This window comes from Cricetulus griseus, chromosome 4 (genome assembly GCF_003668045.3).
Source record: "Cricetulus griseus strain 17A/GY chromosome 4, alternate assembly CriGri-PICRH-1.0, whole genome shotgun sequence".
NCBI classification, from domain to species: Eukaryota; Metazoa; Chordata; class Mammalia; order Rodentia; family Cricetidae; genus Cricetulus; species Cricetulus griseus.
This window is the reverse complement of record NC_048597.1, coordinates 183,123,870-183,146,167: the sequence shown is the minus strand read 5'-3', so window position 1 is coordinate 183,146,167 and position 22,298 is coordinate 183,123,870. Positions and strand designations below refer to the sequence as shown.

Genomic DNA, 22,298 nt, shown 5'->3' with positions numbered 1-22,298 from the left:
AAAACCATGTCAGAACAAAGAATATGAGAACCGAGTCTTAATCCTGTGGCTTTTGCTCTTCTTGTTGTAGATGGAACAGATGAGGAGCGAGCTACTTCAGGAGAAAGCTGCCAAGCAAGACTTGGAGTGTGACAAGATTTCCCTAGAGAGACAGGTGAGGACAGCCATTCCATGAGGTCCTGCATCCCACTCCCTCATGTTGGGCTTCCCAGGAATGTGGTAGGGGCTTTCCCTACCCCAGGGTCAGTATGTGGGACACTGAGGTGAGGGATAGGATGAAGTTCATGCTCTCCCACAGCCTCGGCCTTTCTGGAGGCTGACTCTGAGGTTCTCTGCTAAAGGCCCAGGTCAGCTCATGAGTGGGCAGAGTTCCAGTTCAGAGAAGACTCCTGACAAGGTGACTCACTGAGAAACTGGCCCCAAATAGGGTACAGCATTTAAGGAAGTCTCAGCATCAAAAAATAAGACTATAACACAATATTTTAAAATGATTGACCATGATCAATGATGAGAAAGCCATTGACATGGGAGGACACAGTCCAGTCTAAAGGCCATGAAAATAATCATACCATGAGAGAAGGGGTGGAGAGGATCAGAACCATCAGTTCTTACATACGCTACTCATGTCAATTTGTCAGAGAGAAAACTTAAAGGGGATGCCCATCTCTCCATCAGGAGTGAGTCCTTGACACATGCCAGCCCTTTCATCCAGGCTCATAAGGCAACATCTTAGAGTCTCTCCTTTGACCTGCTAAGAGATTTTTGGGATTCCCCTGATGCCTAGGCACCGAGCAAATACCTGACTCAATTCAGTAAGCTTCTCTGCCCAAAGAGCATGCCCAACCAAGTTCCTCACAGGCCCCTGTCTGATTTCAGAACAAAGACCTAAAGAGCCGGATTGTCCACCTGGAGGGTTCCTACAGGTCCAGTAAAGAGGGCCTGGTGGTGCAGATGGAGGCCAGGATTGCAGAGCTGGAGGACCGACTAGAGAATGAGGAGAGGTGAGCCCAGCCTGGGGTGGGGCAGGGGGCCAGGCAGCCACTGGTGATTCATTAGGGCTGGTGGGTTGGGAGGTCTCCTTCCATCCTTTCAGCCCCCACCCTGGAAAGGTAGAGCCAAGCTCAGCCTTGCAGTCATTCCCTTTCTTAGATGAAAACAGGGAAGTGATAAAGGTAGCCTGCTTGTGCACGGTGCCTGGATTGAAACTGGAGTGGATTGCAGCTGGCTACTGTCTGTCTGCATTCTATTAAACAAAGCAGGATGCATTGTAAGCAGTTGAGTTTGAGCCTGATTGGACTCAGGGGGCTGCTGTGGCCCTGATGGCAGGTACATTCAAACAGAAGTTGCCAACTACATATCAGGAATGTATCCCCGGTGAATAGGGAAGATGTGGACCCCTTCCCAACAAAATGCTTTTGGAGATAACCACATAGTTCCAGCCTAAGGATCAGCACTGCAGTAAACTTGACCAGCCCTCCAACCTTCCTTGAAGGTTCCTGGTGTATATGTACATAGTTTCAGTAAGATTTCTAGGTATGGCTGGCACAGACCCTAACTACTGGTACTCTGTGGTTCTTTGCTTCAAAAGTTAAGCTCATCAGTGGAAGAATTTAGGACACTTCAGAGTTCTAGCCCTGCAATCTTGGGAGAGTCCTTGGGGCCCGATCTCTCCTCCTGTGACACCAGCAGCCCTTTCTTGCTGTATAGTTGTTTTTCTCCAACCCTGGGATGACCAGGCACCCGTGGCTGGGGAGTCCCATCATCTCCTTCCAGCCTGGGCTTCCTGTGGGGCCAAGAATAAGAGATCGTGTGCTGTTCTGCTTTCTCTACTCGCAGGGATCGGGCCAACCTACAGCTCAACAACCGAAGGCTGGAGAGGAAGGTGAAGGAGCTGGTGATGCAGGTGGATGACGAGCATCTGTCACTGACTGACCAGAAAGACCAGGTGAGAGCGCCTCTGCCTCCTCTCTGTGTCCCTGGTTGAGACAAGTGGAGTGAGTATGCCTAGTTCCCTGCTCCACTCATCCCACAGGGTGCTCCCACTTTTTCTGTGAGGCGGGGTGCCTGGGGAAGTGGCTGGGTCCCTGGCATCTCCTGCTGTGGCTTTTCCAGCTCAGCTGGTCCTTCAGCCAACACTCAACTTCCATCTTTCCTCACACAGCTGAGCTTGCGCCTGAAAGCCATGAAGCGCCAGGTGGAGGAGGCTGAAGAGGAGATCGACAGACTGGAGAGCTCAAAGAAGAAGCTCCAGAGGGAGCTGGAGGATCAGATTGGAGTAAATGAGCAGCTTCAGGGGCAGCTCAACTCTATGAAGAAGGGCTTAAGGTGGGTAAAGGTGGCGGCCCAATGAAGTCCGTAGCATCCCGTGACACTTGTTAGAGTCATTTCAGAATACTCTTCCTCCTATGGCCTCAAGCCAATTTTCCACTGTTGCCCTCTGGGGTCATCCCATCCTTGAGGCAAAAGTGGCTGCGTCTATTTGAGTCATCCTCATGTTCAATAAGGTCTCACATAAGCCATCTTCACACCAGCGTTTAGCAGAACCCAAGGCACAGAGCAGGTCAGGGTACCCCCACCATGGAGGGGCATCTCCTGTCTGACTGCCAAGCCACTCTGAGGAAAACTAAGGATGAGGCTAGAGGACTGTTTTTCCAGGACCAGGGTCGGAGATACTGTGGTGAAAGGTGAGCACAAGTTCATGCTCACCCAGAATGCCAGCCTTTGGGGTAGGCTGCCTGTGCCTGGGGTTCTGTGCTGCCAAGCCAGGTAGTGCCTCACAGCTGACAGATGGCTCCAGCTCACTGAGAATCCTACCGTGGACTAGAACTGACCCCAAGGTCAGCGGTAAGGACTCCGTGGGCAAGAGATGTTAAGATATTAAAACATTATTGTATGAGGATGTTGATCAGTTGGTGGAGTGCTTATCTCCCATGCAGAAGGCCCTGGGTTCCAACCCTAGCAGCCCATATAAAGTAGGTGTGCTGACACAAGCCCGTGACCTCAACACTTAAGAGGCAGAGACAAGAGGATCCAAACCTCAAGGCCATCCTTGGCTGTATACTTAGCTTGAGGCCAAGATGGGCTACATAAGAGCCTGCCAAAGAAATCAACAATGTATGAGACTCGTAGTGAATAAGAAGCACCCTGCCCAGCCTTCTTGGAGTTAGGCAATAGGAGAAATCGGTCATACTGTCTGTGGCTCGCCCCAGACAGAGATCAGGAGTAATAGACAGTTTGCACCTGTTGCTAAGAAAAACACTTGGTGCAGGCAAATTCATGAATATGCATGGAGTGGAGGTCAGGAGTCCGACAACCCTCTCTCCCATCTCCAAATCAGAGACCAGCCGTAGTCAGGGTCCAGAAACCTCTCCTTTGTGTTTCTGCAGACTTAAGACGCTGCCTAGTAAAGTACTGGATGACTCAGACGACGACGACCTCAGCAGTGATGGGGGAAGCCTCTACGAAGCACCACTGAGCTATTCCTTTCCCAAAGACAGCACCCTCACCAGCCAGATCTGAGTCCGCTTCCAGGCCTATTGATCCCAGAGGACTCTGAAGCCATCCCGAGCAGGAGGTGCCAACAGGGGGCTTGTGAGTGGAGTGACACACACAGTTTCCACTTCACATCCTCCCCAGGGCCTCCATGTGGCTCAATGACCTTGGATCGTAGATAGGGAGCTATTGACGTTGAAAATGACCTAAGGGGGACATTTTGGAAAATGCAGCTAAGACAAGCCCTGTTGTGTACCATTGTCCGCCATCACCCCTTCTCCTCTCCCAGCAAGGTTCCAATATGCCAGCTGTAATGAGACAGCCACATGTAGGGATGGGATGTATAGACTGTACATATTTTAAATCAGACCTTCTCAAGGACTGCTGCTGTCCTGCTTTAGGATGTCCCAGAGCCTTTGGAGCGTGGCATCTTTGTAAAGTTCACACATCGACGTGGATTATCTTTTAAAATATGAAGCTACCAGATCTCAAGTATTAAAAAGCAGAGGCCAAAGGGGGAAGAGTGAAGGCTACTCTGGAAATCAGAGGTGGTCACACAGTGGAAAGTTAGCACTGGGAATCCGCTCATTGTTGGTGGGGAGGGGATTTTACCTAGGGCTGAGTCTGTGGTAAAAATAAGTCTTGGTTGCTTATTTTATCTAAACCATGCTAAGAGCACTTCCCATTCCCCAATTTCTTTCAAGCAGGTAGAATAGTGATGCAGATGGGATTTTTTTAGCAAGTGCTGTGCTTCTCAAAGGACTAGGGTCCTGTTGGTGTGTCTCATTGGTCCTTTTTCTCCATAGCTGGCCAAAATTGGAGGAGTAGGGGGGCGCTATGATACGGGGACTTAGATGCGAAGATGAGGTGGGAGGCATCCAGTAAGTTCACAGGGAAAGCATAAGGGAGATGTGGGGTGGAACTGGCGTCAGGAATACGGAGACGTTCCTGAAAGTTAGCGAATGTGCAAGAAGGGGAGGGGTAGTGTTGAGCTGGAGCTTGGAATGATGGGAATAAGAAAAGAATCGGGGGTGCTTGCCAGCTGAAGGTCATTTCTGGGAATGAGGTGACATGAATCCTAGAGCAAGTGCATGATGCCAGGGCAGCCTTGGGGAGGATGCTAGGCATCCCTGCACATCTCCTGGCCTACCAATGTCATCGAGCAGTGAAAGGACCTTGTAAGTTGGCTATGTAAGGCAGAGGTGACAGGATGCTGAAGCAGGGTCCCAAAACTTCCTGATAAGGGGACTCTTGGGGACCAGGTTGTCAAGAGCTGCCCAGTGCAGGTCACAAAGTTCACCTAGCCAGATTTAAAGTGAAGGGAGCTGAAGCGTGAACATTTGCTACCAGTGAACCAAGCCCTATTATACCTCATGATGGTCACTGTCTCCCTGGGCATGGCCCTTGCCTCTGTTTCCTCATTGGGTATAGAGAGGTTTCTCCTTTCAGCCATTCCTCCATTTTACAAATGTGTACTGTCCATCAAAGTGTGTGGGGCACAGACTGTGGCACTGGAAACACAATGACTAGAAGTAAAAATGTCTGTCAGACTGGAGATGTAGCTCAGCTAGAACAGTGCTGGACTATCATGCACAAAGCCCCATCTTTAAGCCCCAGCTCTAGCAACAAGGTATGGTGCCACATCCCAACACTCAGGAAGTGGCGGCTGGAGAATCAAGAGTTCAAGGTCCTTGGATACACATTCAGTTCCAGACCAGTTTGGGATCTAGGAGACCCTGTCTCAAAAAACAAACCACCTCTGGCCTCCTGTAATCTAGGAGAGTGGCTAAGTTTGACTTGCAGGCTGAACCCTCTTATCCCCAGCCTTTGAGCCCACTGTCCTCTTGGGAACTTGATAGCCTGCAGTTGGTTGGATGGCCCCCCAGAACTCACAGGAATTCTATGGCTCCTGGGATTTCCTCATGCCTTCATTAGATACTTGCAATAATCCTAGAAATGCCACAGTCTGTTCACTCCAGAGATTCGGGAGAGAAAAATCAAGATGTTGAAGGGGTTTTCTGGGGTTTGACAAAATCAGCCGGCTCTTATTTCAGACAGTTCTTTCTGGTAGCCATGGGGCTAGCTACATGAAGGATAAGAGCCCCCGAAAAACAGAGGCCACTACTGGGAAAACTTAGAGACACCCCCCTCAAAAAGGGAGGCCACATAGGACGAGGTGCATATTCTCTTGCGTGGTAATGGAGTAGGCAGCAGGTGAGGTTTGTGCAGTATGGCTGGCCGCATGACACTAGACTGAGATTTAGAGAGATGTTTTCAAGGACCAAGCTCCTCTCTTCCCTTTGGTCTTGGCAGATAAATGCTGGGACAAGGTGAGGAATAGGGTTCCAGGTCCTACTCAATCTGGCCCTGTGACCCATTCCTCTGTTTCTTATGTATACATGTTTTTCTGCTTATTGCTTTAAGAACTAATCCTGCTCAAGAGTATTTTTCTTTAGCTAGCTTAAAAATATTTTGTGTAAACACATGTTGCCAAATACAACGCTGAGATGACAATCACTGTATGGCTTTTATAATTTGTTTTCCTGCTTCAGAGTGTCGTTCTACCATGACAATTGGATGTCTGTGGGGCTTTTTTCGGTAGGATTTGGATACTATGCGTTGTTATGGAGAAGAGACATTTTTATCACAGCTACCTCCATGCAAGTGACTTCCTGGATAAAGTAAGATTTCCTTTCAATAAACTATCACCTGACAGGAATCTTGGCTCCTGTATTATTTTCTATCGCTTGATTCCTGGGGAGTTTGGACGGTTGGATGGCTGCCTTACTTGCTGTGCAAGCATGAGGACCTGAGTTCGATCCCCAGAACCCACATAAAAAAAAGCAAGTGTAGCAGCACACACCTATAACCCCTGGGACAATGGAGACAGGTGGATCTGGGGTCTTGTCATTTGAGCCAAATTAGCTAGTTACAAGCCAGAAAAACTACCAATATAAAATGGGAACTGCAGTGGTTGTCCAACCCCATAGCCACTTTGTGAGATAGCATGGCGTGGTCAGCAGTGAATGTTGGTGAAACATTAGCCATGGAGGACCATGATGCTCTGAGATCTCCAAATGGTTCGTGCCAGAAAAATCACAAAGGGAAATTGTTCCAGCTTCTCAATTAAGAATCCGACTCCCTTCCCTGATGGTGGCTGGCTTCCCTGCAGCCACCGTTTGTATGGTCCCCTCTTGCCCTCACAGGCCACCCACGGTCTCCATTTCACATGGGGCTAGCGCCACTTCTCCCTAGAAGGGATTCACACAGGTCACCCTGTTAACTCTGTCCCGCACCCTGACTTCAGGGAGCTGCGGTCTAGACACTAACTTCCTGATTGGTTATTTCTCTGGCTGCAGCGGTCTTGGGTGTGCTCCCTAGGCCTGTGGTGACCCACGTGTCCATTGAACCTCATTTCCTAAAGGTAGCCATGGCTCTCTGGGTTTCTCAGTGTCCCTCCCGAGTTTCCCAATGCTGCCTGCACTCCGTAGCTACCCTTCATTGAGCCTTTTACACAGCTGGTCCTGGTGTCTGTCCCCCACGTATGTAAACGTCTTAGCTAGTCTGCAGGCACTGCTTCCCCTCAGTCAAAGCAGGAGCAACCCAAATGTGAGGTGTTTGCATTTTACAAGCTCCCAAAGCCTTTAAATTATATCTCATTGTTAGGCAGACATTGAGGCATAGTTTATAATTTGTAAATAAAGTCTTCCTGCCAGCATCTAACTTTCAGGATGGATAGAAATCTTTGTCTCCTCTCAGCAGTATCCCCTGGGTGGGACTAGGATTCCATGTGGCTCCTGTTCTGAGATGTTGGGAGGGAAGGTTCAGGAATCCCAGAGTGAAGGGGATAAGTCCTCCCTGACTGCCCTGCCTTCCTTCCACATTCTTGACATTCCACCTTTGACCTTGTATTACCAGTAATCCAGTCTCGGACAACTCATTAGAATTTTCTCTAATTAAAACAAAACAAAAAAATCCAACTTAATAGCAAGTTTTTAGGAGCTTAAGGGTTCCCAATCCAGAAATGCCTGGCCTTCCAGAAGAGGCAACACACCTGGCCCCTGGTTCTCAGGCCAGCTAAACCACACTAAAGTCTCCACTAACTTTCCTGTTTGTAGACTCAGAACCTGAACCAAGTCATCAAGCAACAACGGGGAGGGGGAGAGAGAGAGGGAGAGTGCAAACATACAAACATATCCTTCTGGATTTAGAAAGTGGAAGAACATGTTCTGAAAGTCATTCAACTCAACAGCTACTGTCTGCAGGAAGGGCACAAGTTTCTCTCAGGCAGACTCTGCTTGGTCTCACCACAGATGGTCATCAACTTGCCAGGATGCCTAGAGCTTTGCTGAATAAATAGCTCTTTTAGTAGGATGGTAGAGACCTTGGAAAGTCAAGAAACTTGATCTTGGGCAAGTTGTGTGTTACGATAAATCTTTCCGCCAAAAGCCACCTGAGCCCCACTGCCATGTGTGAGCTTTACACCAGCCTCCCGCCCGAGTTAGGCCCAAATGAATACACAGAAACTTGTATTAGGTTTAAAGCTGCTTGGCCAATGACTAGATTTCTCATCTGTTAGCTCAGTCTTAATTATCATAGATCTATTTTATAAGACTTATCTTATCGGATGCCTTATTGGCGTCCCTCCTTTTGTGGCTCACATTGTGCCGCTGGAGCAGGAGCTGAGGGGAAAAGAGGGCATACTTCCCGTTTCCTTGCTTAGATATGAGTCTCCTTGCCATGTCACTTCCTGCCTGGATCACTTCTCTGCTGCATTTCCCTGAATTCTCTTTGACTCCTAGTCCTTGCTTGCCATTGACCAAACAGTATTTTATTCAACAATCAGTAAGATAAACATACAAAGAAGTACATTCCCCATCAGTGTGTTTTGCTGCTAGGTGCACTTGGAAACAGCAGCTAGTGCACCTATAGAACTTGCCAGCAGGGGGCAGGTGTCAGTGCTACACAAGCAGTCTGGGGCCCCTGGAAGCTTACTTACAAAGTAAGTAAAAAGTGGTAAAAAGTGGTGAAGGTAGAGCCACACTGAGGAGAGATTACAGTCTGAGGATTGATGAGAGCTCATGGAGACAGGATCAGCCCTTTCAGTCTGAGGTCGAGCTCAGGTGTTAAATTAGAAGGATGCTGTGCCCTTGGTCACTCAGCCTCACTCAGCCATTCCTCCAGCTCACGGAAGTTTGGGACACTTCAAGAATTGAACAGAGAAATCCTAAGCAAGCTGCCTGAATCTGCCTTCCTTTTCTTGTTCTGTCTTCCTTTGGAGAACAAGGACCAATTGAACTGGTGAACTAGTTTCCTCCAGCCGTGGATGCCTTTGACAGTATGACCGCAGAAGATACCACCACAGCAATGAATAGCGATCCAACAGTGGGGTCCTCCTCCAAGGTGCCAGAGGGCGTGGCAGGTGCGCCCAATGAGGCTGCATTGTTGGCACTGATGGAGCGCACTGGCTATAGCATGGTGCAGGAGAACGGGCAGCGCCAAGTATGGTGGGCCCCCTCCTGGCTGGGAGGGCCCGCATCCCCAGCGAGGCTGCGAGGTCTTCGTGGGCAAGATCCCGCGTGATGTGTATGAAGATGAGCTGGTGCCTGTATTTGAGACGGTAGGCCGTATCTATGAGCTGCGCCTCATGATGGATTTCGATGGCATGAACCGCGGCTATGCCTTCGTCATGTACTGCCACAAGCACGAGGCCAAGCGAGCTGAGCTATTCGTGAGCTCAACAACTATGAGATCCGCCCAGGCCGCCTGCTGGGTGTGTGCTGCAGCGTGGACAACTGCCGCCTCTTCATCGGTGGTATCCCGAAGATGAAGAAGCGCGGGGAGATCCTGGAGGAGATCGCCAAGGTCACCGAGGGCGTGCTCAATGTGATCGTTTATGCCAGTGCCGCAGACAAGATGAAAAACCGAGGCTTCACCTTCGTGGAGTATGAGAGCCATCGCGCTGCAGCAATGGCGCGCCGCAAGCTCGTGCCGGGTCGCATCCAACTGTGGGGCCACCAGATCGCTGTGGATTGGGCCGAGCCCGAGATCGATGTAGATGAGGATGTGATGCAGACAGTGAAGATCCTCTACGTGCGCAACCTCATGATCGAGACCACCAAGGAGACCATCAAGAGGAGCTTTGGCCAGTTCAACCCAGGCTGCGTGGAACGGGTCAAGAAGATCCGCGACTATGCCTTCGTGCACTTCACTAGCCGTGAGGACGCCGTACATGCCATGAACAACCTCAGTGGCACAGAGCTGGAGGGCTCCTGCTTGGAAGTCACGCTGGCCAAGCCTGTGGACAAGGAGCAGTACTCCCGCTACCAGAAGGCTGCCAAGGGTGGTGGTGCCTCAGCAGAGGTGGTAGCCCAACAGCCCAGCTACGTGTACTCCTGTGACCCCTACACGTTGGCCTACTATGGTTACCCCTACAACGCGCTCATCGGGCCCAACAGGGACTACTTCGTGAAAACAGGCAGCATAAGCCGAGGGCGAGGTGCAGCTGGAAACAGAACCCCAGGGCCCAGGGGTTCCTACCTTGGAGGATATTCTGCTGGTCGTGGTATATATAGCTGATATCATGAAGGCAAAGGCAAACAGCAAGAAAAAGGATATGAACTTGTGCCAAATTTGGAAATCTCTACTGTCAATCCAGTTGCCATTAAACCTGGCGCAGTGGCCATCCCTGCCATCGGTCCCCAATACTCCATGTTCCAGGCATCCCCAGCCCCTAAAATTGCAGATGGCAAGATCCACACAATGGAACACATGATCAGCCCCATTGCGGTGCAACCTGACCCCGCCACTGCTGCTGCCGCCGCCGCTGCCCATGCTGCTGTTATTCCTGCGGTATCCACACCGCCACCGTTCCAGGGCCGTCCAATAACGCCTGAGTATACCGTGGCACCAAATGTTCAGAGAATTCCCACCGCCGGCATCTATGGGGCCAGCTACGTTCCCTTTGCTGCTCCTTCCACTGCCACGATCGCCACACTACAGAAGAACACTGCAGCCGTGTACGGGGGCTACACCAGCTACATACCTCAGGCCTTCCCCGCTACTCTCCAGGTGCCCATCCACGACGTCTACCAGACTTACTGAGACCAGGGACTAGAGCCAAGGCAAGCAAAACACTGCTGAAGGAACACTTTACTATTTATGAAGAAAGAACGTGTCAGATTAGCACACGTGCAAAATCTGCAAGTGAAGAATGTTAGCAAATATCACACTGAAATATTTTATATCCATGAAGTTTTCACTCTTTTTTAAAGACTTTAACTTAGCAGGCCCGCGTTTATACATTGCTAAGAGACTTGCAACGCCTCACGCCTTAATACCATCTTTTAAAATTTGTACGCTCTACTGCATTTGTACAGAGGTTTGGTTTTGTTTTTTAAGGATATATTTTCAGTATGAAGGTTATTTTCTTAACTTCTGCACTCCAGAGATTTCTATTTTGTAGAACCTTTCAAAAGGTATCAGCTATATAAATATACATATATATTTTAAAAAAAGCACATCCAAGCATCTAGGGTACTATTTTTAAAATTATATTCAATATTTAAAGATACAAACTGTAGTGCTTTGAAATGCTACATAAAGCATTATTTTTAAAGGTGATGCTGGAAAGCACAATTTCAAAAAGTAAAAATCTCTGCTGTATTTCCCTGGCATTAAGGGTTAAGGGTATTGCCATGTACTATCATGGTTTCTGGTTTGGGGGTTTTGTTTTAGTAACAATCTCATCACACCCAGAGTGTTTAGCTTGGTATTTGAAAAGCTTTAGATTTCGCTGCATTTCCAGAGTACATTCTTAGGATGTGGTAAATAAAGCTTTAAAGCAGAAAAAAAAAAGTGGTGAAGGTAGATGTTCGGTACAGTCATTTGTTATGGTTACGTCATGATGAGTGCCTTTCTTTTTGCTTTGCTAAGCCCTCTGCTCAGCGTCCCAAGTCTGTGCTGTGCAAGGACTGGTGTATGCCATGCTTACCCTGCCATTCTGTACCTACTCACAACCATCCTGGAGTGTGTCCTGATGGGAAAAGTGAGATGACCTAGACAGGCACACAACCTTGCCAAAGGCACAGGGCAGGATGTAGACACTTAGGACTAGATCCGAGTCAAGCTCTAGAGTCCACTCTGCTCACCCACCAGCATCACAGGCAGGAGAAGACCGAGACCGTTCAGGTCATTCCTATGGTAGGAGCTTCCATGCCCTTCCAATCTGCCTGCACTTCAGTCACCCCTTGCACTGTTAGGTTTTGGCCACTTGGCCACCGCCACAAGAGACTGCCAGAGAGCACAGTGACCCTTTGACTTTTTTCCCCCTCTCTTCGAACTAGAGGTCTGGGGTGGTTGGCGGCTGCAACCAGTTGAAAGACCCAAGCTAACACGGGGTTAGCTCATTAAACAATAAAGCCTCATGCAGTTTACATCAAGCTTTCGACTCTACCTGGTGATTGGGGGTAAACGTGATCCTGGGCTGAGATCCTGGAGGCCTGAGCTTTCCGGGAGTCTTACAAACTCACCTGCTTCATCTGTGAGAGCTACTTCACAGACCCAGTCACCATAAGCTGTGGCCACAGCTTCTGTAGGGCCTGCCTCCATTTCTCGTGAAAGCCAACTTCCTGCCCATTGCCCTACGTGTAGGGAACCATCCTGACAGAAGGACTTCAGAACCATTGTTCTGAAGAAGCTGGTGTCCATTGCCAGACAAGCCAGCCTCATGAAATCCCTGAGCTCCAAGGAACATAAGTGTGTGACCCACAAGGAGATGAGGACGACCTTCTGTGTCTACCTCTGTCAACTGTGCTCCGACTCCCCCGAGCACAACGCTCACACAAACTGTCCCATTGAAGCAGCTGCTGAGGGCCAAGTGGAGAGACTTCTAAAACAAATGGCATCTTTTTGGGGAATAGCCAAGAAAATCAGGAGAATCTCGAGGCCGAGAGGAGAATGGCAACTCAGTTGACAGAACACTTGACTCAGCAGGAAGAAATGATCAGGACAGAGTATCCAGGACATGGTATCCAGTCCCCAGTGAAGAGGAAGAGCAATGTATGGAGTATATGGAAAATGAAGGCCAATGTGTTGTAGATACACTCAGGGAAAGTGAAGCCATGATGCTCCTAGAGAGCAATGAAGAAATGTATCAGCAGCTGATGGCAATGTCCCAGAAACCATACTTGGCACTTCTCCAGGGTTTGGACGACATGTTCCAAATGCATGAGTCAATGCAGCTGAGCATGCCCCAGGCTCTGAAATCAGAACTCCAGGCCTTACCCATCAATGGACTGACTGAAAGTTTCCAGTCCTTTCAAGCACACATTTTGTTTGAATATAGTCAAGCTCCATTACAAGATGTAATGTCATGAGAAGTCAGCTTTGGACCTCATCAGGATCCATCTGGGTATCCTGTTGGATGCTATGTGACGACCTGTGGCTCACAGAGCTTCTTCTCAGGGAAATATTACCGGGAACTGGATTTGGAGGACTCTTGGGACTGGGCTGTAGGAGTCTGTACGGATTCCTGGTTAAAGAGAGACAAAAAGTTGAATCTGAGGGTGCATTTCTTTGAGTGTGTGAAAGAGGGTAATCATTACCGTCTCCTCACCACATGCCCAGTAATCAATCCATCACTATATAGAGAAGCCACTGGGCCAGGTTGGTGTGCTCCTTGGTTGTGATGATGGATGTTTAAGTTTCCTGGATGTTGCCAGGAGTTCACTCATACTAGTGTCCTCTTGGTACATTCAATTCCCCTCTCTGGCCTTCCCCCCCCCCTCCAATGGCCACATAGTATCATAGGAAGATGTAATCAAGTATTTTAGTGTTTAAGTATTTACTGCTATAATGCTACCTCTTATTGCTATTAAATATTAAAATAGCATTAAATAAAAAATTTGATAAGATAAAGGCGGCCACTATGTAACAAAAAGATCAATTTGACAAGGGGGAATCTCGAAGATATATGCATGTAATTCTGAAGTGCGAATTATATACAGCAAACGTTATTAGATCTGGGAAGAAAAATACAATATTATGTACTTCAACACCCTACTTCTATCAATAGAGATCATCAGGCCAAATAAATAGACTAGGTTATAGAACAAATGGATGGGATGGGATAGTGATTTTCAAACAATTCAACCAAGAGCTTTGTAAATGTATTGATCTGTGGGTATGGGTGTGTGTTTGAATGGGCACATTAGTTCAGTGCCAGCAGAGGCCAAAAGAGGGCCTAGGATCCCCTGGAGCTGCATTTAGAATTGCTTGTGAGCTGCTTGGGGTGGATGCTGGGAGCTAAACCCCAGTTCTCTGCAATATCAAGTATTCTTAACCACTGAGTCAGCTCTCCAGCCCCAGGATTTACATTCTTTACCTCAGTCCAAGAAATAGTCTCAGGCTACAACCCAACTCTCAAATTCAAAAAAGGACAAAGTCATACCAGGCCTATTTCTATAAACACAGTGGAATAAAACTAGAAAAATCAGAAATTCCAAAGTACAGGGAAATTAAATATACTCCTGAATTACCATTGGGTCAATGAAGAAACAAAAAAGTTTGAATTTTCTTGAAACAAATGAAAATGAAAATATGGTGTAGCAAAATTTCTGAGTAAGTAACACAGTAGTAAGAGAAAGTTTATATCCATGGTGCCTAAATTAGAGCATGGGAATAGCAGCCTAATGATGCCACTCAAAACAAATCCCAAAGCAGAAGGAATGGAATAATGAAGATCAGGGAAGAAGTGACCAAACAGAAAATGTGGGGAGCAACACAAAGAACCAGAAAAATGGCTCAACAGGTAAAGTCACTTGCTACCAAACCTGATGACCTGTTTGATCCATAGGACCCACATGGTATGAGAGAATTCCTACAAGTTGTTCTGACTTACACACACAGGCCAACATGCATGTAGCTACACAATGAACATATACTTGTACACAAATGAGTGGAAAAATTTAAAAGCACACAGGGTCAATGAAAACAGTTTTCTGAAACAAAAGTTAAAAAATTCTGTATATGATCAAGAGACCACACCCCAAAAAGTGATATACATTGAGATAAACACCAAAGGCACAGGTGATGAGGAAACTATAGCAGAAAACCTCCAATTCCAGAGAAGTAAACATTCAAACAAACACTTAGAACCCCAGGTAGACCTCAGGGAACTTTTCCATGATATATTATAGTCAAGACGTCTAAACCACAATGAGCCAAAAGGCTACAAGAGAAAAATGCTAACTTACCTTCAAGAGGCAGAACCCCCAAGCAACACCAGATCTTTCACTAGCAAAACTTGTAAAGCCAGGAAATCATGCATTGATATATTTCAAACCCTGAAAAGGAAATAACTGCCAATCAATCATGATTACTATACCCAGCAAAGCTATCTTTTAAAAAAAAATGGAGAAATCATAACAGTTCTAGACAAACCAAGGCAGTTCATGACCAAAGCCAGCACTGCAGAAGATACTTAAAGGGATACTGCACACAAATGAGGGATAAGGACAGTCTCAATCACAAATATGACTCAGATGTCAGATTGTTCTTCAAAAGGCCTTCCCCATGTGCACAGACCCAGCACACATACACACACATGCCAGGCTCCGTTTCCCTCTGCCCCTCAGGTTTGAGGACTAGCTTTTCTTTTTCAGGGTGTCCTCTTATTCCTGTTGCTTTCATGGAATACCCTGATAAAAAGAAACTTAGAGAATGGGTTTGTTTCAGCTTACAATTCCAGGTTATAATCCTTTATTGTGGGGAAGTCAAGCCAGGAATTCCAAACAGCCACTCACATCACACCCATAGTCAAGAGCAGAGAGAAAGAATGCATACATCATATATGCTCACTTGTTTGCTCGTGCTCACATCCATTTCTTGACTCTTACACAGTTCAGGACTCCATGCCTAGGGAATGGTGCCATCCACACTGGCCTGGGTCTTCCGACATCAGTTAATTCAGACAATCCCTCACAGACATCCTCATAGGCCAACTCACAGTAGACAAATCCTCACTGAGACACTTCCTAAGTGATTCCAGGCTGTGTCAAGTTAATAAGCCAGCCATCACATAGGACAGTTCCTTTATATGTTGCTGTGGAGGTATAGTTTATAAAGTATATTTTGTCTATTCTTTATCTTTTAATTTTAAACATTAGATCTGTGTAATTTTAACATGGCATCTTATAGAACATGTAAATAGAACAATTTGTTAAACAGTGAAAAAAAAATCAGTCTCCCACCCTTGGCCCAAATGTTTTCAGTTTCTGTGTCTAAGCTTTTCCATGTCCCCAGAGTTTCTAGGTGGCCCAATAAAAAGTAAAGGCAGGGTCTGGAGAGATGACTCAGGAGGTAAGAGCACTGGCTGCTCTTCCAGAGCCAGGTTCAGTTCTTAGCATCCACAGGGCAGCTCATGACTGTCTAGAATTCTAATTGGAGGGGAGCCAATACCCACTCTGACCTCCACAGGCACTGCATAAGTATGGTACACATTTATGCATGCAGGCAGAACACTCATACATAAAACTAGGTAACTTCTTTTAAAAAGCAAAGATGGAGTTGGGTAGTGGTAGTGCATGCCTTCAATTTCAGCACTTGGGAGGCAGGGGCAGGTGTATCTCTGAGTTGGAGGCTGGCCTGATCTACAGAGTGAGTTCCAGGACAGCCAGGGCTACACAGAGAAAACTTATTTTGAAACAAACAACCCAAAACCAAAAAAAACACAATATAAAACAAAAGTCTAAAGAAAAGTAAAGCCAATTTGAAGCCAGCTGGTGGCATACTCCTCCTCCGAGCATTGAGAGTTACAGGCAGGGGTTCAAGATCATCTTGAGTACCTAGGGAATTTCAGGCTAGTCTGAGACCCTCACCATCACCAGCAATAAAACGGCATTGAGAGGATTTTCACAAGATAAGGGAGAAAGTGTGGGTCCTGGGACTGGGGACCCTCTGGCTGACCGCTCCCCCTGGAGTCTCTCGGGAAGCTCGCTAGCTGTCCTACAAGCCTTGGAACCACTCACCAAAAGGACTGTTACTAGGCCTCAGGACTCACGCACCAGGGAGATGGCCCCGAAGAACAAAGGCTGTTCACAAGGGTTGCCCCCCACCCCCCAGGGACCAGAGCACCGGCAATACAAAGGGGGTCCCTCTAAGAGGGATGAGGTTCGCAGAGGCCCAGGTCTGCAAAGGCCAAATCCCATATGTGAACCCAAGCTCCTGGGTGAACCGGCCTTTTCACTTACCTTTTCCTCCCCATCTCTTGAGAGCAGTCTTTTGCTTCTCTTTGGGAGATCTGTACCTCTTGCTCATCCTCTGCCATTTGCCATCCGTCTTAGGTGACCAGGATCAAAGCAACTTAGGCGGAGAGGAAGCCAGAACAGGCACTCAAACGGCAGGAACCGGGAGGTAGAAGCTGATGCAGAGGCCTCGGAGAAACGCTGCTTACTGGCTTGCTCAACCTGCTCTCTTATAGAACACCAAGGACCACCTGTCCACGGGCGGGTCCTCCCCCCGCCCATTAATCACTAATTTAAAAAATGCCCTACAGGCTTGCCTACAGCCAGATGGAGACAATTTCTCAATTAAGGATTCCTTCCCTCAGATGACTCTAGTTCGCATCAAATTGACATGAAACCTGTCAGCACACAGTCTTTCACGTTGTTTTAAATCCCTCTTTTGCCCCAAGTCTCAAATGAGACAGGAGGTATCTCTACCCCAAAAGTCCACAGTGGGTTGAGACCATAAGACTGTAGCCAGGAGTGCAAAGAGGGTGGAGACTAATGGGGTGGGTAGCTGGGTAAGTTACTGCAGTGTTGGCCTCTTCTTTCTGGGGTGACCACAGGTTTGTATCAAAGCCGTGTAGTCTGTGGGAGACAGACTGTATAACCACTAAGTATCAGTGGTAGCTGTGGCACTCAAAGTTTTCTGCAGGCTACAGGGTTCTTCAGGGGCTCTTTAAGGCTTCCACCATGGAGGTGGAAGACTTTTTCCGGGTTACCTGCAGAATCTTGGTGTAAAACATGAAGTAGCCAGCAGAGGGAGCTAGTGGCTTCTTCTGGTAGCGCTAGAGCAGTTCCTGAGTGTTGCGAAAGCGGCCCCACCCCTCAGAGGAGCAGTCCCAAGGAGGGCTGTAGACAGGGTTTCAGTTGCTTCATGCTCCTCTATTCGCTGCTGTTCTGATAATTCTGATCCATGCGTTTGCCACAAGTCCCTGTTTTGACAAAGTTTCTTTAAGGAGAATTTGTTGTGTACTTGCTTCACACCAGCCAATGCACAGGCCTTAGGCTTTGATGGGTCAGAAATGTCCACTAAGAACTCATAAGAATTAAAATTTGGACCACTGCCTGGCCTCCATGACTAACTAGTGGTTTATCTCTGCACTCTGGTCTTCAGGCAAGCTTTATTGCAGCATAAAGAAAATGTCCACAATCAACATACAGTTTTGTTGTTTATTTTTATAGAGACATCTAAAGCTTATATTCAGAAATGTTTCAGATTCTGCAGTAATGGCAGTTGATTTTTTAACAGTTAACAGAATGACTAATAAATGTATTGTTAATCCTTACTTTTGTCTATTTGCAGCTTATAAAACACTACACAACAAAATAATGATCTGTTAAAAAGACTGGTAAACCGAGTATCAGCTTCCACAATGCCTGTGCAGGCAGCTCAATGGACAGAGTTTCTGCCCTGTCCAATCTGCTATAATGAATTTGATGAGAATGTACACAAACCCATCAGTTTAGGCTGTTCACGTACAGTTTGCAAGACCTGCTTGAATAAACTTCACCGAAAAGCGTGTCCTTTTGACCAAACTGCCATAAACACAGACATTGATGTGCTCCCTGTCAACTTTGCACTTCTTCAGTTAGTTGGAGCCAAGGTACCAGATCATCAGTCAATAAAATTAAATAATCTAGGTGAGAATAAACACTATGAAGTGGCAAAAAAAAATGTGTTGAAGATTTGGCACTCCACTTAAAACCACTAAGTGGTGGTAAAAGTGTAGCTAGTTTGAACCAGAATGCCCCGAGCCTTCCAATGCAAAGGAAGCTAGTTACTCTTGTAAATTGTCAACTGGTGGAGGAAGCTATGTGAGCTGCCCGTTCACTAGGAGAAAGAACTGTGACAGGACTGATCCTGCAGTACCAGAACCCTCAGCAGCTGTCTGCCAACCTGTAGCCTGCTGTCAGGGCTCAAGGATGCCAGTCTCTAGGGCCAGGTAAAATAGATCACCATCTTAGTGTTTTTATTGGTTATCAGATCTTGAGGATGCCAAGTAAAAAATCCTGCATATCCTGACCTAGTGAAGTATATAAACATAGTATGTTCTTACAGCCAGTGCTTTGGAAGAAATTTCTGATTTATTTCTTAGGCATCAGTGAGATAGCGGGCTCATCTGCAGTTTGAACATTAGTAAACTGGTTCAGGAAAGGGCCTACAGCTGCACAGGTGTGCATCATGGCATGATATAAATAATAAACTTTTGATTGATTGTTAACACTTGGGAAACATAAGAAATATTGAAACCAACAAGAAGTTTCTTTGTGATCAGTGCTATGGATGTCCTGTTTAAAACAATCTCTATACCAAGTTATAAAGTACTTAACTGTTAATTGGGAGATTTGTTTTTTGATTTAGAACTATAATTCAGATAAAATTTATATAGGAAACAAAAAAAGAATTAAAATTTGAAGCACGGAAAGGTGAAGCATGAGGTTCAAAACAGGGATGACCAGTGTCTGCTAGAGCAAGCGGAGAAGGCTTCCTGGAGGACACCATGTCTGAGAGGGCCTGAAAATAGGTGAGGGCTTGGAGCTTTTATTTTAAAACAGTCATCTTCCCAATGAGTGCATCTTTAGGAAAGTAAACACAGGGATGAAGGTTGGATCCCAAGCATTTCGAGTTGCATTAGAGCCCAGGATTAACGGAAGAATGATTAAAGATACAATTAAAAAACATCTGAAGCCATGGGCTGTGTGTGGACATGTGTGTGGGTGTTATGCATGCCTGTGGAGATCAGAGGTACACATATGTGCTGCAGTGCCTAAATTTTTATGTGGACTTTGGGGATCAGAACTCAGGTCTGTATGCTTCTTCCCCAAGGACTCCTGGTCTGCACCATCTCCCCAGCTCCTGGTGCCGTAAGTTTTTTAGAAGCTTAAACAACATTCAAAGGTTTTGTCTTCTTTGAAAAGGAGATGAATACGTTTACAGAGTTGGAGAGTTTTATCTCTTCAGTTTTTAAAAATTACACTTATTTATAGCATATGTGAGGATGCATTGCTAGAGTTCTTATGTGGAGGTCAGCGGATCACTTGTGGGAATGAATTCCCTCCTTTCACTATGTGAGTCCTGGGGATTGAACTCAGGTCATGAGGCTTGTCAGCAAGTCCCTTTTCCGGCTCCTAAAACTTAAAATGCATCAGAATAACCTTGAGGATTTAAAATAGTCTGCGGGTCCCCTGGATTAAATTTCCCCTCTGGTCTTTATCAGTATAGCCACAGGTGGTAGCAGAGAGCACAGTAGGTACCACGGGGTGGACAACCCCCACAGACAGGCCAGAGGATAAGGCTGTTTTCTGCTTTAGGTCTTTCATACAACCAATGCCAATCAACCACAACATCAGGCTTCCCCAGAATCCAAAGGGCAGTGTGGACAGAGATATTGGTGGTTTGTCTCTTGTGCTTTCTCTAGACATCTTCACTGTCACTCCTAATCAAAACACCCTCTACCAGGCCCCCAAACTTTCTACAAGCCTGTAGGAAGAGGGCGGATCTGACAACTTCCAAGGCCACATAGGAAAAGGCTTCTGTCTGAGAAGGGTCAGGGCTGTAAAGCTCCCAGCAAACTATACTACTGATAGATTGATTACGTCAAATTTGGAAGTGATGGGTGAGTTTCCCTAGCAACAAACAGGAAGCTGAATCTAGGTGAGAGTGGACTCTTATCCGAGTAGGAAGCAGCTGGGGACAGGTGGGAACAGCCCAGATCTACTTCCTTAAGGAAAGGGAAGTGACACACACCTGCAGTCTGGACTTCAGCTGCTTCGGAAGGCAATGGCAGTCTCTGATTGGGGGAGGGGTTGGTTAGTTGGTTAAGTATTGACAGATATTTATACTAACATTACTTACTACTAGATACTTTAGGATAAAAAAAAAAAGTGTTATGTGGGCATTGGAGTAGGGGTTCAAAAACCTGAGTATTGATGCAGTGTGGGGAGCTAGAGTTTCCAAAGGGAACCATGGGGTCCAAAAGGGACAAGCTAGTGTGGGGTCATGGGGACTTTCAGCAGAGCCAGCTCTCATGAGGTGACGGTACTACAGTTAGCCAGGTGTCATCCTGTGTACGATAATATCCTGCCCGTGAATCAGGCATCTGCAATGCACATTCTATCACCCAGGACTTATCCCTGCCCGATACCCAAGGGCCATCATGGTAATGTGTGGAAGTCTGCCCTTCTATCCACGTTTATCAATTAGCCTGTGGTGAGCAGAGTCACAGCCCAAGCTTCTCTAGGCCAGTCCCTCCATCCACACACCCCCACTGTTACTACAGAGGACCAACACTGAAACTTGGGGTCTGGAGAAGGCCCCAAGTTTCCCTCAATTGAAGATCCTCCTCTGACCAGCTGTGTCAACTGGTCAACATGGCTCTTGAGCACTTTGGGTAGAACTATTCAGAACAGATGGAGAGCACGTAAGTTCAAAATGGACCTCCAAAAACTTAGTCTCATTACTATTGCAGCATTAACTGTGACATGAATACTAATGATGAAATTATTCTATTTGGATGTATGGATTAAGTAAAAAATACAAGTACAATTAATTTTCCTTGTTTGTTTTTTTCTCTCCAAAATGGGCTAAAAGGGCTGTGGGGAGTAGCTCATTGGTAGAGGGCATGTTAAGAATACCTACTGCTCTTGCCAAGTTGAGTTCAATTCCCAGCACCTGTGTAGAGCAGCCTAGAACTCCAGCTCCAGGGGGTCACCTGCACTCCCATGCACACACCCCTCCACATATACAAATAATGAAAAAGAAAAATTTCGTTAGATATTTAGTTACAATATGTGTATGTGTGTTTGCCTGAGCATATGTATAGGTATGCGCACTGTAGGAGTCATGGAAGTGAGAACAGGTGTTGGATTTCCTGGAACAGGAGTTGCAGACTATTGTCTACGTGTAGCCTCCATGTGGTTGCTGAACCCAGGTCCTCTGACAGAACAGTAAGTGCTCTTCACCACTGAGCCATCTCTCCAGTCTCCCCCCCCCCATAATACATTTAAAAAATAAATTAAGTTAAATTTGTTTTTGTTGTTTAAGACAGGATCTCTCTATGTAATCCTGAAATTCACCATGTTGGGTGTTGTGGAATAATCTTTTTGTACCCTGTGAAGATGCGTCACTTATTTTGGTTTAATAAAGAACCAAAGGGCCAATTGCTAGGCAGGATTTCCAGACACAGAAGATGCTGGGAAGAAGGTCTGAGTTGTGAGGAGATGTCAGGGACACAGATTAAGCAACATGGGCTTTACAAAGTAAAGGTAATTGAGCCACGTGAAAGAATGTAAATTAAAAGATATGGGTTAATTTAAGTTATAAGAAATAGTTAAAAACAAGCCTAAGAGCCGGGCGGTGATGGCTCACGCCTTTAGTCCCAGCACTCGGGAGGCAGAGACAGGTGGATCTCTGTGAGTTCAAGCCAGCCTGGTCTACAAAACTACACAGAGAAACTCTGTCTCAACCCCCCACCCCCAAAAAGCCCAAGCTACTGGCCAAGCTTTCATAATTAATAAGAA

At 46.7% G+C, this 22,298-nt stretch overlaps 2 protein-coding genes and 1 long non-coding RNA gene across 4 annotated transcripts in view; 2 read left to right on the top strand and 1 right to left on the bottom strand.

The window, feature by feature from the left end:
• The window catches only part of Cgnl1 (cingulin like 1), a 102,721-nt gene extending 96,519 nt beyond the window's left edge, over positions 1-6,202 (top strand). Inside the window, exons 14-18 of the mRNA XM_035443795.1 lie at positions 71-154; positions 877-1,001; positions 1,837-1,945; positions 2,162-2,325; positions 3,387-6,202. Of these exons, the coding sequence (XP_035299686.1) occupies positions 71-154; positions 877-1,001; positions 1,837-1,945; positions 2,162-2,325; positions 3,387-3,519 (615 nt within the window). The 3' untranslated portion in view covers positions 3,520-6,202. The remainder of the gene's footprint in view (positions 1-70; positions 155-876; positions 1,002-1,836; positions 1,946-2,161; positions 2,326-3,386) is intronic.
• Positions 6,203-8,626: 2,424 nt separating this feature from the next.
• Positions 8,627-10,596, top strand: LOC103159091 (RNA-binding protein 47). Its single transcript, XM_027411211.2, is given in 3 exon segments — positions 8,627-8,991; positions 8,993-9,214; positions 9,217-10,596. Coding segments are annotated over 3 exon segments (1,761 nt in total). The 5' UTR covers positions 8,627-8,832.
• Positions 10,597-11,024: 428 nt separating this feature from the next.
• Positions 11,025-22,298, bottom strand: part of LOC118238694 — a 28,208-nt gene continuing 16,934 nt past the window's right edge. Inside the window, exons 3-5 of one of the 2 annotated variants that reach the window (XR_004769639.1) lie at positions 16,743-17,710; positions 14,748-14,837; positions 11,025-13,024 (exon numbers count right to left, since the gene is read on the bottom strand). This is a non-coding gene — a long non-coding RNA (uncharacterized LOC118238694). The remainder of the gene's footprint in view (positions 13,025-14,747; positions 14,838-16,742; positions 17,711-22,298) is intronic. The other variant, XR_004769640.1, reaches the window with a different exon arrangement.